The sequence below is a fragment of the Lepisosteus oculatus genome, chromosome 27 (genome assembly GCF_040954835.1).
Source record: "Lepisosteus oculatus isolate fLepOcu1 chromosome 27, fLepOcu1.hap2, whole genome shotgun sequence".
In the NCBI taxonomy this organism is placed as follows: Eukaryota; Metazoa; Chordata; class Actinopteri; order Semionotiformes; family Lepisosteidae; genus Lepisosteus; species Lepisosteus oculatus.
This window is the reverse complement of record NC_090722.1, coordinates 10,075,395-10,090,413: the sequence shown is the minus strand read 5'-3', so window position 1 is coordinate 10,090,413 and position 15,019 is coordinate 10,075,395. Positions and strand designations below refer to the sequence as shown.

General features: G+C 56.6%; 1 protein-coding gene across 1 annotated transcript in view; it reads right to left on the bottom strand.

The window, feature by feature from the left end:
* Positions 1–15,019, bottom strand: part of LOC102682610 (CEA cell adhesion molecule 5) — a 76,152-nt gene that overhangs the window by 8,784 nt on the left and 52,349 nt on the right. The window contains exons 12-19 of the mRNA XM_069185531.1: positions 14,728–14,849; positions 13,556–13,744; positions 13,125–13,167; positions 12,914–12,998; positions 11,874–12,125; positions 10,241–10,519; positions 8,790–9,041; positions 7,691–7,782 (exon numbers count right to left, since the gene is read on the bottom strand). Of these exons, the coding sequence (XP_069041632.1) occupies positions 7,691–7,782; positions 8,790–9,041; positions 10,241–10,519; positions 11,874–12,125; positions 12,914–12,998; positions 13,125–13,167; positions 13,556–13,744; positions 14,728–14,849 (1,314 nt within the window). The remainder of the gene's footprint in view (positions 1–7,690; positions 7,783–8,789; positions 9,042–10,240; positions 10,520–11,873; positions 12,126–12,913; positions 12,999–13,124; positions 13,168–13,555; positions 13,745–14,727; positions 14,850–15,019) is intronic.

The window sequence follows — 15,019 nt, the reverse complement described above, 5'->3', positions numbered from 1 at the left end:
GGAGCTCGGCGGTGACACACAGTGGGCGTGGAGAGGCTCATGGGAGCCTTCCTCCCCAGTTGTCTCCCTCTCTGGCCTCAGTGGACGAGACAGACCCAGCGACTCTTTCGGGGGTCCTGGGTCGTGGCCTCACCCCCCCCGTCAAGCCATGAGCCTGTTATTGCCGTTGATTGAGGGTGCTGGTTTGTCATTTCGTTTTTCTGATTTGTTTTTCCATGTGGGGTGGCACGGCACCATGGGCTCTGCTGCCTCCCAGCTCCAGGGGTCCTGGGTCCGAGCCCCTGGGGCTCAGGAGTCTGTCCCTCGAAATGCTGGCATCTTCTAGAGTGGCCCGTGGAAGGGCTCTAACACCAGTAGATCTGTTCGGATCGCTGGCGTCATGGTACCAGTCTGAGGTTATGGGCTTCTGCTGGGTCCAGACTGGCCGCACAGCCCAACGCTGCCTGGTGCCGACTCCGCACAATCCCCATGGGATTGTGATCCGTGTTCAGCAGAGACATGGGTCGGCAGCGTTAGACTGGAACGCCACTGCACAAAGACTGACGACTGAGCCGGCCAGAGACTCCACATTTCAGCCCCCAGCCTGGCTGGGCTCTCGGGGAGTGAGCAGTTCTGCTGGGTCAGCCTGGTGCGGCCTGGGAATGAAACCCAGTGTTTGATGTGAGGGGGTACCCAGTTAGGGGCACTGAGGGAGGGTGAGGAGGGGTTGTGTCTGGATCTGGGCGAATCGTACTTGACAGAACATAAAGATTGTGCCTGTTGTTCCTTCAACACTAAAGCAGTTCTCTGAGAGACAGCGGTATTATAAAAACATCAGGTGGAAGTTCACTGAAGAGGAACGATGAGCAGCATTAGAGCTAACGAGCAGACCCGGGCAGGAGGAGTCTGTCTTGCTCGGCTGGTGGCTTAGGAGCTGCACGAGTTGAAATTGTTTGATCAGCTTTATGATCAGTTTGATCAGAGTTTATGCCTCAACGACTTTCGGACACCCACAACTCTTGCTGTAAAGGTAGTTCCCTATTCTCCCCTCTAAATGTATCCATTCATGCTTTCAAATTGTGACCCTGAGTCCTTGTCCTCTAGTGAATGTGGAATAGACCCCCGGGGTGACCCCCTGTCTGTCTCTCCTCGGACGCGCTCTGGTCTCTCAGACGCCCTTGTCCTGGACTGAGGAGATTCAGCTCCACAGCCCCGTCTGAGCCCAGGAAACAAGTCTCTCTCTCTTCTCTCTCCCTGTGGGGAGCTGACCAGCTCTGAGCACAGTATTCTAACCCTGACACTGTACCTGACAGCCCTGAGTCCAGGATAACTCCCTCTCTTCTGAACACAGTATTCTGAATGAGGTCCTGCTGTTGCTTCGAGGAGAAGCTCCTGTGTTCAGGGCCTGAGTGTTCACTGAGAGCAAGAAAAGAAAGACAACACTTGCTTGTCATCAAACATGTTTATTCGTTGTTTTGGATGCCGTCAGCAATCACAGCTGCCTGCGGGCATGAGCAGGGCAGTGTCAGGAGCGCTCGGAGATTACAAACCTGACACCCTGCTGCACCCAACTAACACTGTAAGGTTACACATGTGTACACAGCTAGCGTGGGTACAAATTAGCAAAGAATCAACTGATAAGAGCCACAGGCTGGATTTTCAATAGCTTTTTCTGTAAGTATATATGCTTAGCGGTTGCATTATCTGCAGGTGTGACTTACAAACACCTATTGTTGTAGCAAGGCCTGAATGGTAAAGACACACAAGGTGAAATCACTAAATGAGTGTAGTGTGGTTTTACACAAAGCACAGTAGCTCTCCTCCCTGCTGACTCCCTGCTGACACACCAGAGGTATATTGCCCAACAGGGCACACACTACACCTTCAGGGTGAACAGCATGGAGTTCTATAAGGCCTACAATACAGAATCCTATAGGATAAACCGAAAGGAGTCCTATAGGGCCAAAGGAAAGAGCCTTACAGGACCAATAGTAGACTCCTATAGGGCCCACAGTACATACAGAGTCCTATAGGGCTCACAGTACAGAGTCCTGTAGGGCTTGCTGTGCTGCAAATGAGAGTTGATGGCTCTGCAGGTGTTCAGGCAGGGGGGCAGGCAGTGAAGTGGTAATGTCACACAGGTCCTGGAGAGGACACGCCTGAGACCTGCTCCTGGAACACAGAACACACCAGACCTGAGACACACACCTGGGAGCACGACCTCTCAGTACTGCTTGGGGAACTGTCCCACTCGAGCCCACTCACCCTCTCTCGTTTATGTTGAGGCCAAGAGAGTCAGAGCCAGAGTGACCACAGCTAGCAGAGAACTGGACAGACGTCCCGCGCTGTGCTCCAGGCGCACCGACCCCGACTCTGAGAGGAGACACACAGTCTGTTAGTGCTCTGATCTCGGAACTGTCCCCATCACACAGTCAGACTCTGAGAGGAGACACACACACAGGCTGACTCTGAGAGGAGACACACACACAGTCTGACTCTGAGAGGAGAGACACACAGTCTGACTCTGAGAGGAGACACACACACAATCTGACTCTGAGAGGAGACACACACACAATCTGACTCTGAGAGGAGACACACAGGCTGTCAAGAAGAATTGTTTCAATGTTGACAGTACGAAGTGTTCCTTGATGTCTTGACGTGTAAGCTCACAAGGGGGCGCTCTTATAAACACTCCAACTGTACTAAAAGTTGACTCATGAATACTATTTCTTAATTTCTTGGGAATCTATTTGAAATGTAATTCTGAGTTGATAATTCTTTGAACGTCAGTGGTGGGACACTTGAATAAGTCTCTATTGCAGATTGTTAAGCTGGTGGGCACTGCTAGAGGTATCAGGACCCTGGAGTGCTCTGGGCTCAGGGCTGCTCTGGGACAGATCCAGCACAGGGGCCCGTGTGAGTGCTGAGTGCTCTGGGCTCAGGGCTGCTCTGGGACAGATCCAGCACAGGGGCCCGTGTGAGTGCTGAGTGCTCTGGGCTCAGGGCTGCTCTGGGACAGATCCAGCACAGAGCCCCGTGTGAGTGCTGAGTGCTCTGGGCTCTGGACAGGTCCAGCACAGGGCCCCGTGTGAGTGCTGAGTGCTCTGGGCTCTGGACTGATCCAGCACAGGGCCCTGTGTGAGCGCTGAGTGCTCTGGGCTCTGGACAGGTCCAGCACAGGGCCCCGTGTGAGTGCTGAGTGCTCTGGGCTCAGGGCTGCTCTGGGACAGATCCAGCACAGGGGCCCGTGTGAGTGCTGAGTGCTCTGGGCTCAGGGCTGCTCTGGGACAGATCCAGCACAGAGCCCCGTGTGAGTGCTGAGTGCTCTGGGCTCTGGACAGGTCCAGCACAGGGCCCCGTGTGAGTGCTGAGTGCTCTGGGCTCAGGGCTGCTCTGGGACAGATCCAGCACAGGGGCCCGTGTAAGTGCTGAGTGCTCTGGGCTCAGGGCTGCTCTGGGACAGATCCAGCACAGAGCCCCGTGTGAGTGCTGAGTGCTCTGGGCTCTGGACAGGTCCAGCACAGGGCCCCGTGTGAGTGCTGAGTGCTCTGGGCTCAGGGCTGCTCTGGGACAGATCCAGCACAGGGGCCCGTGTGAGTGCTGAGTGCTCTGGGCTCAGGGCTGCTCTGGGACAGATCCAGCACAGAGCCCCGTGTGAGTGCTGAGTGCTCTGGGCTCTGGACAGGTCCAGCACAGGGCCCCGTGTGAGTGCTGAGTGCTCTGGGCTCTGGGCTCAGGGCTGCTCTGGGACAGATCCAGCACAGGGCCCCGTGTGAGTGCTGAGTGCTCTGGGCTCAGGGCTGCTCTGGGACAGATCCAGCACAGAGCCCCGTGTGAGTGCTGAGTGCTCTGGGCTCTGGACAGGTCCAGCACAGGGCCCCGTGTGAGTGCTGAGTGCTCTGGGCTCTGGGCTCTGGGCTCAGGGCTCAGGGCTGCTCTGGGACAGATCCAGCACAGGGCCCCGTGTGAGTGCTGAGTGCTCTGGGCTCAGGGCTGCTCTGGGACAGATCCAGCACAGAGCCCCGTGTGAGTGCTGAGTGCTCTGGGCTCTGGACAGGTCCAGCACAGGGCCCCGTGTGAGTGCTGAGTGCTCTGGGCTCAGGGCTGCTCTGGGACAGATCCAGCACAGAGCCCCGTGTGAGCGCTGAGTGCTCTGGGCTCTGGACAGATCCAGCACAGGGCCCTGTGTGAGCGCTGAGTGCTCTGGGCTCTGGACAGGTCCAGCACAGGGCCCCGTGTGAGTGCTGAGTGCTCTGGGCTCAGGGCTGCTCTGGGACAGATCCAGCAGCAGGTCAGACAGAGTGGGGGAAGGTCTGACAGACTCGTGTCCGGACTCTGCTGGGCGAATGCGTCGCAGACTCCCGCTGGCCCATGTGAAGAGGGGGGCTCCTGAGTGACCGAGACAGCTGAGCTCGTCCGAGGCCCCTGGGGACCACAGTGACCGCTCCCTCCTCCTGACGGACAGCTGCAAACACAGATGCCCCCCGACGGACATCACCCCACCTGGCGTCCAGCGGCTCCCCCTCTTCTCCTTTGGCAAATTCCGAAACGGCCCCTCTCCCAGCTCCCCCCCCTGCCTCACCTACCCCTTGACTCCTCCTCCTCCTCTTCCTCGCCACGGAAAGCTACTCACCCAGCACGGTCAGGTTGACTTCTCCCAGGATCCGGGGCACCAGGCCCTGGAATCGATAGATCCCGGAGTCGTTGAGGCGCACGGACTCCAGGAAGAGGGCTCCAGAGCTCAGATCCACGCTGGCCTTCCCCTCGTATCCCGGGAAGGCCTCCTGCTGGCGCTGGAACAGCATGACCACGGTGCTGCCGTCGAACAGCCAGGTGCCGGTCCTGATGGCGGTGGGGGGGCGGAGCTCCAGGGTCACGTTGTCCCCGACGTACACGGGGTTGGCCGACGGCACCACGTCCACAGCCAGCAGACCTGCCGGGGAGGGAGGGCGCTCAGAGGCTCGGCGCCAAGCCCGAAGCCCGGTGCCAGGAGCACGCCCGACAGACACCACCCTACCGCACGGCCCGCGCCTGCTGTAGAGCCGGGTACGAGAGAGAGGCGTTCAGCTCAGCCCGCCTGCCTCTGTGGGTCGCCTTTAAAGCACCTCTTTCTGAAGACCTGGGCCGACTGAACCCGTTCGCTTGTGCAGGTGATCTGCCTTCAGCTGGACCAGAGCTGATCAAACTGTTCCTAATCGCATTCACACGGACCTGAAGGACTGACTGGACTGGAGCGGTCAGGACCGGGTGTGGAGACCCCTGATTTCGAGCTCCTATTCCATTCGGTTGCAGGTCTTTGTTACAGCTCTAAGTCAATTAAGCAATTAAATACTTTACTGGGAGGCTCAAAGTCCTGCAATGACCTGGAATGGGAGAGCTGGGGGAGAGCAGCCCTGATCTAATGCAGTGGTATCCAGACCTGGTTCTGGAGGACTGGTCAGTGTACCTGCAGCAGGGGTGTCCAGTCCTGTCCTGGAGGACTGGTCAGTGTACCTGCAGCGGGGGTGTCCAGCCCTGGCTCTGGAGGACTGGTCAGTGTACCTGCAGCGGGGGTGTCCAGCCCTGGCTCTGGTGGACTGGTCAGTGTGTCTGCAGGTTTTCCAAGTCTCTGGACAGCAGCAGCACCTGAAGAGTTCACCTGGTCCAGCTGAGCGAGGAAGCAGCTGGTCTGGCCCCCCCAGAGCAGGACCTCGAGGTACCCGAGGGGCGCTAATCCGGTCCCTGAGGACCTGAACCCAGCAGGGACTCCGGGTCTCTCTAGCAGCGGAGGGAGGAAAGCCCGGAGTCGCTGCGGTTCAGCCCGGACCGGAGCTGTCGTGGATTTCGGAGGAGGAGAGAGCGAGAGAAGAGTTACCTGGCGTGAGCGCGGCGAGGAGGAGGAGCAGGGCGTCCAGTCTGGCTGTGTCCATGTCGGAAGGGCTCGCAGACGAGGAGAGCCCCGCGGCCGTGCTCTTATACACACAGCAGGCGCCGCCCCCGCGCCCGGGACCCCAGAACTCGCCCTGGTGGGGCTGGCGCTGTTTGCTCAGCTTGTGAAACCGCCGTGGTTCTCACACAGGAGCAGGAGTCACGGGGCCTCAGGCAGCCGCTGTCGTTTCGCAACGTCTCCTCCTCCGCACACACGCCGGTGGCTGTGCGCCCACTCTCGGGGAGTGCACCCCAAAATACTCTTCACCGTTCACGACTGTGACACAGTGCTGCTGGGCCAGTGGGCACTATGACTGCTCACAGCTCTACTGTTCCTGCTGCTGGCACAGTGGAGTGTGTGCCCATGGGCCAGTGGGCACTATGACTGCTCACAGCTCTACTGTTCCTGCTGCTGGCACAGTGGAGTGTGTGCCCATGGGCCAGTGGGCACTATTACTGCTCACAGCTCTACTGTTCCTGCTGCTGGCACAGTGGAGTGTGTGCCCATGGGCCAGTGGGCACTATGACTGCTCACAGCTCTACTGTTCCTGCTGCTGGCACAGTGGAGTGTGTGCCCATGGGCCAGTGGGCACTATGACTGCTCACAGCTCTACTGTTCCTGCTGCTGGCACAGTGGAGTGTGTGCCCATGGGCCAGTGGGCACTATTACTGCTCACAGCTCTACTGTTCCTGCTGCTGGCACAGTGGAGTGTGTGCCCATGGGCCAGTGGGCACTATTACTGCTCACAGCTCTACTGTTCCTGCTGCTGGCACAGTGGAGTGTGTGCCCATGGGCCAGTGGGCACTATGACTGCTCACAGCTCTACTGTTCCTGCTGCTGGCACAGTGGAGTGTGTGCCCATGGGCCAGTGGGCACTATGACTGCTCACAGCTCTACTGTTCCTGCTGCTGGCACAGTGGAGTGTGTGCCCATGGGCCAGTGGGCACTATGACTGCTCACAGCTCTACTGTTCCTGCTGCTGGCACAGTGGAGTGTGTGCCCATGGGCCAGTGGGCACTATGACTGCTCACAGCTCTACTGTTCCTGCTGCTGGCACAGTGGAGTGTGTGCCCATGGGCCAGTGGGCACTATCACTGCTCACAGCTCTACTGTTAATGCTGCTGGCACAGTGGAGTGTGTGCCAGTGAGCCAGTGGGCACTATCACTGCTCACAGCTCTACTGTTCCTGCTGCTGGCACAGTGGAGTGTGTGCCAGTGAGCCAGTGGGCACTATCACTGCTCACAGCTCTACTGTTCCTGCTGCTGGCACAGTGGAGTGTGTGCCAGTGAGCCAGTGGGCACTATGACTGCTCACAGCTCTACTGTTAATGCTGCTGGCACAGTGGAGTGTGTGCCCATGGGCCAGTGGGCACTATGACTGTCCACAACACTATTTTTACTGCTTTGCTATGTTTACCAAACTTCGCTTTGGACTCCACACAAAGGGAGCTTATCGAGTCGATACAGGAAACACGAAACCGCAGGAGGGCTCGAAAGAGTCGTGAGCTCTCCTTATCTCACAGCCAGCCCCTCCGAGAACTGAGGCACAGCAGCGAGGTGTGAGGGACCGCAGAGACGGGGCTGCAGGAGTCTTACAGGGGGGGTGTGTTTACAGATCGAATAGGAAGTCCAGTGTGTTGGGCAGCAGTCATGATTTTATTTCACTCAATAACAACATGCGCAAGAGGACTGGCGCTCCGGCCAGGGATCACAGCTCACTTCCATGAAACTGGAATTCCTCTTCCTTGGAAATGTTTCTTCCGTCCAGGAAGGCCGACCCCACTCGCCATCTGTGCTTTAAGCTGAGGCCCAGCGGGTCAGAGCCAGAGTGACCACAGCTAGCAGAGAACTGGACAGACGTCCCGCGCTGTGCTCCAGGCGCACTGACCCCGACTCTGAGAGGAGACACACAGGCTGTTAGTGCTCTGATCTCTGAACTGTCCCCATCACTCACAGTCTGACTCTGAGAGGAGACACACACACAGTCTGACTCTGAGAGGAGACACACAGGCTGTTAGTGCTCTGATCTCTGAACTGTCCCCATCACACAGTCTGACTCTGAGAGGAGACACACACAGTCTGACTCTGAGAGGAGACATACACACAGGCTGATTCTGAGAGGAGACACACACACAGTCTGACTCTGAGAGGAGACACACAGTCTGTTAGTGCTCTGATCTCTGAACTGTCACCATCACACAGTCTGACTGAGAGGAGACACACACACAGGCTGACTCTGAGAGGAGACACACACACAGGCTGATTCTGAGAGGAGACACACACAGTCTGACTGAGAGGAGACACACACAGGCTGACTGAGAGGAGACACACATACAGGCTGACTCTGAGAGGAGAGACACACACAGTCAGACTCTGAGAGGAGACACACACACAGTCAGACTCTGAGAGGAGAGACACACACAGTCAGACTCTGAGAAGAGACACACACAGTCAGACTCTGAGAGGAGACACACACAGTCTGACTCTGAGAGGAGACACACACAGTCTGCCTCTGAGAGGAGAGACACACAGTCAGACTCTGAGAGGAGACACACACAGGCTGACTCTGAGAGGAGACACACACAGTCTGACTCTGAGAGGAGACACACACACAGTCTGACTCTGAGAGGAGACACACAGGCTGTTAGTGATGTTACAGCCAGGATGATCCTGACTCTCAGCCTGACAGTGAGTTTCAGATCAACACAGCCTCTTCGCTCCAGAGCTGTGTGTGCACTGCAGTGTCTTCAGGGTAAGATGTCCTCGGTCAGGAGGAGGCCAGAGTGAAGCTGGGCTGTGTGGTGATCTTGAGAGGGTGACAGCCTGAGGAACCGCCTCGGCCAGGACCTGTGTGGGTGGGCTCTGGTCCCCCTGTGACCCCGGCGGCGGCGTGGTGACGTACCCATGACGGCGATGGCCTCGCTGGCCCGGGCGGTCAGTCCGGAGGCCGTGTTGCTGGCCCGGCAGGTCAGCAGGCCGCGGTCCCTGTGGGTGACCTGGCGGAGGGTCAGCGTGCGGCCCTGTCCGATCGGGCTGCCCCCGAGCTCCCAGGCGTAGAGGCAGAGGGGCCAGCACTCCGCCGAGCACGCAAAGGTGTAGTTCCCCCCCGCGGCCAGCAGGTGGGGCCCTGCCACAGTCAGCCACTGGGGTCCGTCTGCAAAACAGGACACGGCGCTGTCCTCTCGCGGCGCAGGTACGCAGCGGGGAACAACCTGCAAAAGTCGTCTTCATAGCGGGGTGCTGAAGCACAGCAGTTCTGACTCTGTCGGGGGGCGAACTGGGGTGCAGACCCACCCTCTGGATTTCATCCTTTTTCAAGAGTTGCCAGGGTCAACACGAACCCTAGCAGGGAAGGCGAGTTGGGGGGGAGTAGGAGGGGGATGGGGAGTAAGAGAATGGGGCGACCAGGGGTGACCAGGCTGGCGCCCGAACGCCGAAGGACAGCAGCCGGACTCTCCGGGCCGGACTGTGAGATGGGAACACAGGGACTGGTCCCGCCCGGAGAGGGGTCGCTTACACAACCCCGCGCTGGCGCTGGCGCTGGCGGGGCTGGGACACAGACTGGGACACTCGCAGCAGTCTTGTGACACAGGGCGGGGCGGGGCACGTCCTGTGTACTCACAGGAAGGTACAGGAGGGTACGTGACTCTCCATTGTGTGCCATTTGCCTCTGCTTCCCTCTTTGTGTTCTGTGCAAATATTGCTCTTGCAGCTGCACACAAAAGCCAGAGGTGTACAGAGGGCAGGGCCGCTGTGCAGGGGCGCGAGGTGAGGGGCGCGGGGGGCGCGGGGGAGGTCCTGCTAGACCTCGACTCCCTGAAAAACTGCACTGAGGACAGGTCACACACTCCAATCAGCACTGGGCTCTGCTGCGGCAGGGCAAGTCACACACTCCACACTGACCAATCAGCACTCAGCTCTGCTGTGGGAGGGCAGGTCACACAATTTACACTGACCAATCAGCACTGGGCTCTGCTGCGGGATGGCAGGTCACACACTCCCCACTGACCGATCAGGACCAAGCCCTGCTGTGGGAGGGCAGGTCACACACTCTCCCCTGACCAATCAGGACCAAGCCCTGCTGTGGGAGGGCAGGTCACACACTCCCCACTGACTAATCAGCACTTGGCTCTGCTGTGGGAGGACAGGTTATAGAATCTACTCTGACCAATCAACGCTAAGCTGTACTGTGGGAGGAAATGACATAGACTCACTGCTGACCAATCAGCACTCGACTCTGCTGTGGGAGGGCAGGTCACAGACTCTACACTGAACAATCAGTATATAGCCTTGCTGCGGGTGGACAGGTCAGACACTCCCCGCTGACCAGTCAGCAGCTGGCAGCGTACTCACAGATCACTCTCAGCTGGTACTTGGCGCTGGAGATCCAGTGGGTGCCCGGGTCAGCCAGGCACTGGTAGACGGCATTGTCCAGCAGCAGCAGGGGGCTGAAGAAGACCGTGCTGTTGTCCGCAGAGAAGGTCACGGTGCTGGACGCAGTCAGGAGCAGGTCGTCCTTCACCCACTGCCTGGAGGTCACCTGTGCGCCGGACACGTTGCAGGTCAGGCTGAAGGGCTGGTCAGCGATGGGCAGGGCCTGAGCAGGCTGGATGGAGACGGTGGCGTTGGGATCTGGGGGGGGGAGGGGCGGCTGTGATGGACAGTCGGGGTTTCATGTGAATGGTCAGCTAGTGCTACAGGTCACCTGTCTCTAAGGGCTGGGAGCAGCTGTGAGGGACTGAGGGATTAAACCAGCAACCTGATCAATTAATACAACACCCGTGAGCTGCTGGTTAATTAATCTGACAACCTGTTCAATTAATACAACACCCGTGAGCTGCTGGTTAATTAATCTGACAACCTGTTCAATTAATACAACACCTGTGAGCTGCTGGTTAATTAATCTGACAACCTGTTCAATTAATACAACACCCGTGAGCTGCTGGTTAATTAATCTGACAACCTGTTCAATTAATACAACACCTGTGAGCTGCTGGTTAATTAATCTGACAACCTGTTCAATTAATACAACACCCGTGAGCTGCTGGTTAATTAATCTGACAACCTGTTCAATTAATACAACACCTGTGAGCTGCTGGTTAATTAATCTGACAACCTGTTCAATTAATACAACACCCGTGAGCTGCTGGTTAATTAATCTGACAACCTGTTCAATTAATACAACACCTGTGAGCTGCTGGTTAATTAATCTGACAACCTGTTCAATTAATACAACACCCGTGAGCTGCTGGTTAATTAATCTGACAACCTGTTCAATTAATACAACACCTGTGAGCTGCTGGTTAATTAATCTGACAACCTGTTCAATTAATACAACACCTGTGAGCTGCTGGTTAATTAATCTGACAACCTGTTCAATTGTTCAATTAATACAACACCTGTGAGCTGCTGGTTAATTAATCTGACAACCTGTTCAATTAATACAACACCTGTGAGCTGCTGGTTAATTAATCTGACAACCTGTTCAATTAATACAACACCTGTGAGCTGCTGGTTAATTAATCTGACAACCTGTTCAATTAATACAACACCCGTGAGCTGCTGGTTAATTAATCTGACAACCTGTTCAATTAATACAACAGCTGTGAGCTGCTGGTTAATTAATCTGACAACCTGTTCAATTGTTCAATTAATACAACACCTGTGAGCTGCTGGTTAATTAATCTGACAACCTGTTCAATTAATACAACACCTGTGAGCTGCTGGTTAATTAATCTGACAACCTGTTCAATTAATACAACACCTGTGAGCTGCTGGTTAATTAAGCAGGCGAGCTGTGCAATAGAGACAGCTCCCGTGAGTTATTGATTAATTAAGATGGCAATGTGGTCAATTAAGACAAACGTGTGAGTTATTGATTAATTGAGTGATAGCTCAGATTAAGGCAGTCTGGTCCTGCAGGGCTGATGGGTAATGCTTGGTCTCTCCCCAGGAAGCCCTTGCTGTCCGCAGCAGCGCCCCCTACCTGCCACAGTGATGACCCTGAACACCCGGACGGACAGTCCAGTCCCGGAGCTGCTGGCCTCGCAGGCCAGGACACCGTTGTCAGTGTAGGTGACCGGTCTCATGGTGACCACGCTGCCGTTCGCCACCTGGACCCCGTTGAAGAACCAGGTGTAGCTGCAGGGCGGGTGGCAGTCCGCGGAGCAGACGAGCTCAGCGTCTCGGCCGGCCGTCACTGTGTCCGGCCCCGTGATGACCACCCGCGCCGGTCCGTCTGTGAGACACACGCCGGACAGACGGTGAGCCTGTGAGGGAGCCGTGTGAAGGAGCTAGAAGGTGTCAGGTATTGTCAGGTGTTGTGGAAGGAGAGATCACTGACCCCACATTGACCAATCAGCACTTGGCTCTGTTGTGAGAGGGCAGGTCACAGACTCCCCACTGACCAATCAGCACTTGGCTCTGTTGTGAGAGGGCAGGTCACAGACTCCCCACTGACCAATCAGCACTTGGCTCTGTTGTGAGAGGGCAGGTCACAGACTCCCCACTGACCAATCAGCACTTGGCTTTGCTGTGACAGAACAGTGACCAGTGACCAATCAGTATTTTGCTTTGAGAGGAAAGGTCACAGCTTCTACTGACTAATCAGCTTTCAGGTATTTAATCATCCAGTACAGGGGGCTGCAGTAAATGGTACTGGGAGGGCAGTGTGGGTGTCAGCTGTGCTCAAGCAGTGCAGCCATGTGACCCCATGATCTGAGCATGCCGGGTACGAGTCCAGAGAGGCAGTGACACCGGACCTGCTCGGCTGGGGGCTCCAGCTGCAGAATCAGCCTGAAGAATTCCCGGCCGGATTGTGACAGGAGCTGTAGAACATGACTGTTTACTTTTACGGGGAGGCTTATCAGCCTGCAGGAAAGGACGCCCTCTTCCTTCTGCACCATTTCACCTCAGTAGCAGGTTTCCTATTGTGTCCCCAGCTGGAGCAACCTTGACAGCTTTCTGTCCCTCCTTCCCCTCCAGCGTTGGGGGGCCGAGGGTCTCAGGGCCATGCAGAATACTCACTGGGGCTTGGGGTCAGGGGTCGGCTGGTCTGATCCTCCTCCTGGGACGCAGCCCCTGGGAGAGGGTGGGGAGGGAGAGGCAGACATTAGTGCCCGAGAGTCGAAGGCACAGCGCCACTCGGATCAGAGCTCTTGGTCCGCTGGCTGGCATCTGGACCGTTCTGGGCTTCCCTGTGGTGAAGAGGTCTGTGTCGTGTGGCAGGGCAGCTCACCCACTGCCCACAGCCTGCCCACTCCTGGGCCAGCACCGCAGCGCTGTGAGAGAAATACACACGCCACGCAGGTGAACACATACCGCAGCTCTTGTTGTGTTAGATAAACATATACGACAGTGTGTGTTGTGCTCAACGAATACACAGACTCCTGTGTTAGAAGGCCACATACAGGTATATGTTGTGTTGCATGGATACACACAGGTGTGTGTTGTGTTAGATGGGTATGCACAGGTGTGTTGTGTTAGATGGCTACACACAGGTATGTGTTGTATTAGTTTGCTACTCCTGTGTGAGACAGGAGCTGTGTGATGGGAGCTCTGTGCTCATGGGTGACAGGGATGTCTTACCTTCCAGAGACAGGAGCAGCAGGGTGACAGGAGCAGCAGGGTGACAGGAGCTGTGTGCTCACTGGTGGCTGGATGTCTTACCTTTCAGAGCCAGAGACAGGAGCAGCAGGGTGACGGGAGCAGAGCGTCGGGGATCCATGAGGTGTCAGCAGGACGGAGGCCGAGCCAGTGTGCACCTGACAGGTTGGGCCTCTGCTCTTATATACCTCTGACTGCAGAACAAACAGCCTTATCGGGGCAGGGACACACCGGGGCAGGGACACAGGGATACTGGGGCAGGGACACAGGGACACACCGGGGCAGGGACACAGGGACACAGTGGAGCAGGGACACAGGGGCACAGGGACACAGTGGAGCAGGGACACAGGTGCAGGGGAGCTTGCTGGGATAGTACCTGTCTGCCCCTCCATCCACACATCTGTCTGTCCATTATAAGAAAGCCACTTATTCCAGCAAGGGCTGCGGAACATGGGAACGATTCCCAGGAACACAGGGCACAAGGCAGGATAGGGATGTAGATTTGGGACAGAGCAGGGCCAGCTGGTCCCGGGACCTCTGTCCTGTCAGACTCGGGACAGACTCGGGGCGGGGCAGGGCCAGCTGGAGTGTTGTCTCTCACACCGTCGGTCACAAAGTGTCAGTTCTTGAGACATTCCTGTAAATCTCCTCCATCTCCGAGCCAGTGACAAAGTCTGTCCAACAGACTCCTGGAACCTGCTGGACATTTTGGAATCAGATCCGGTTGTCAGACTGTTTCTAGCAGTTTTGCAGTCTGTGTTGGTTTAGGTCATCGGCCTATAAATCTAACTCATCCCTGTGGATCCGGAGGTGTGTTCCAGCAACGGAATTACTATTTACTTTTCCTAAAAAGAGCTCCGTGATGGCGTTAGTCTAGAAGCCTGTGGTCAGGGCAGTTCTGCTTTGTAACCGAGTCTTTGTTAGACTGCGCTGTTCCTGAATTTGGCTTTCAGTTCCTCTGAGGCCAGGCTGACTCGTGAGGTTCCAGCGCTGCTGCAGGGGCTGATAAGCCCCAGAAACAGCGGCGTTACTGGAAATCTTTATCGCCTCCGGCCCAGACTGACAACTTTGGCTTTAACTCCCTCTCTCTTCTCTCTGCTGCTGCACGCGGGCGGTTTAGAAACCGGACTCCCTCTGTGCGCCTCAGAGAATCAGGAGGTGTGCCCCCCCTATAGAAAGCGCAGCTGTCCCCTGGGAGAGGCGGGGGTCTCGTTTCTGTGCACGAGCCGTCTCACTGACCCCCCTCCACCAGCGGCAGGGCCGAGCAGTGCAGCCCTTTGCCCAGCAGGGGCGCCCCTGTTACCCCCAAACAGTGGTCCAGCAGCGGGTAGTGGCGTCTCCCCAGGCAGGAGCGAGTCTAGACAAAGACCGAGTTTCTATGTGACCTGAAGCACTCCCTCTTCTCGGTCGTCGCCTTGTGAAACATTAATGGTGCGTCAGAAACAGGAGCCCCATTCACCGAAAGCGCAGTAAAATGGCTCTTTAATGCCCTTTTTAAGATGTGTGGGCGCAGGGAGTTCCCAGCTC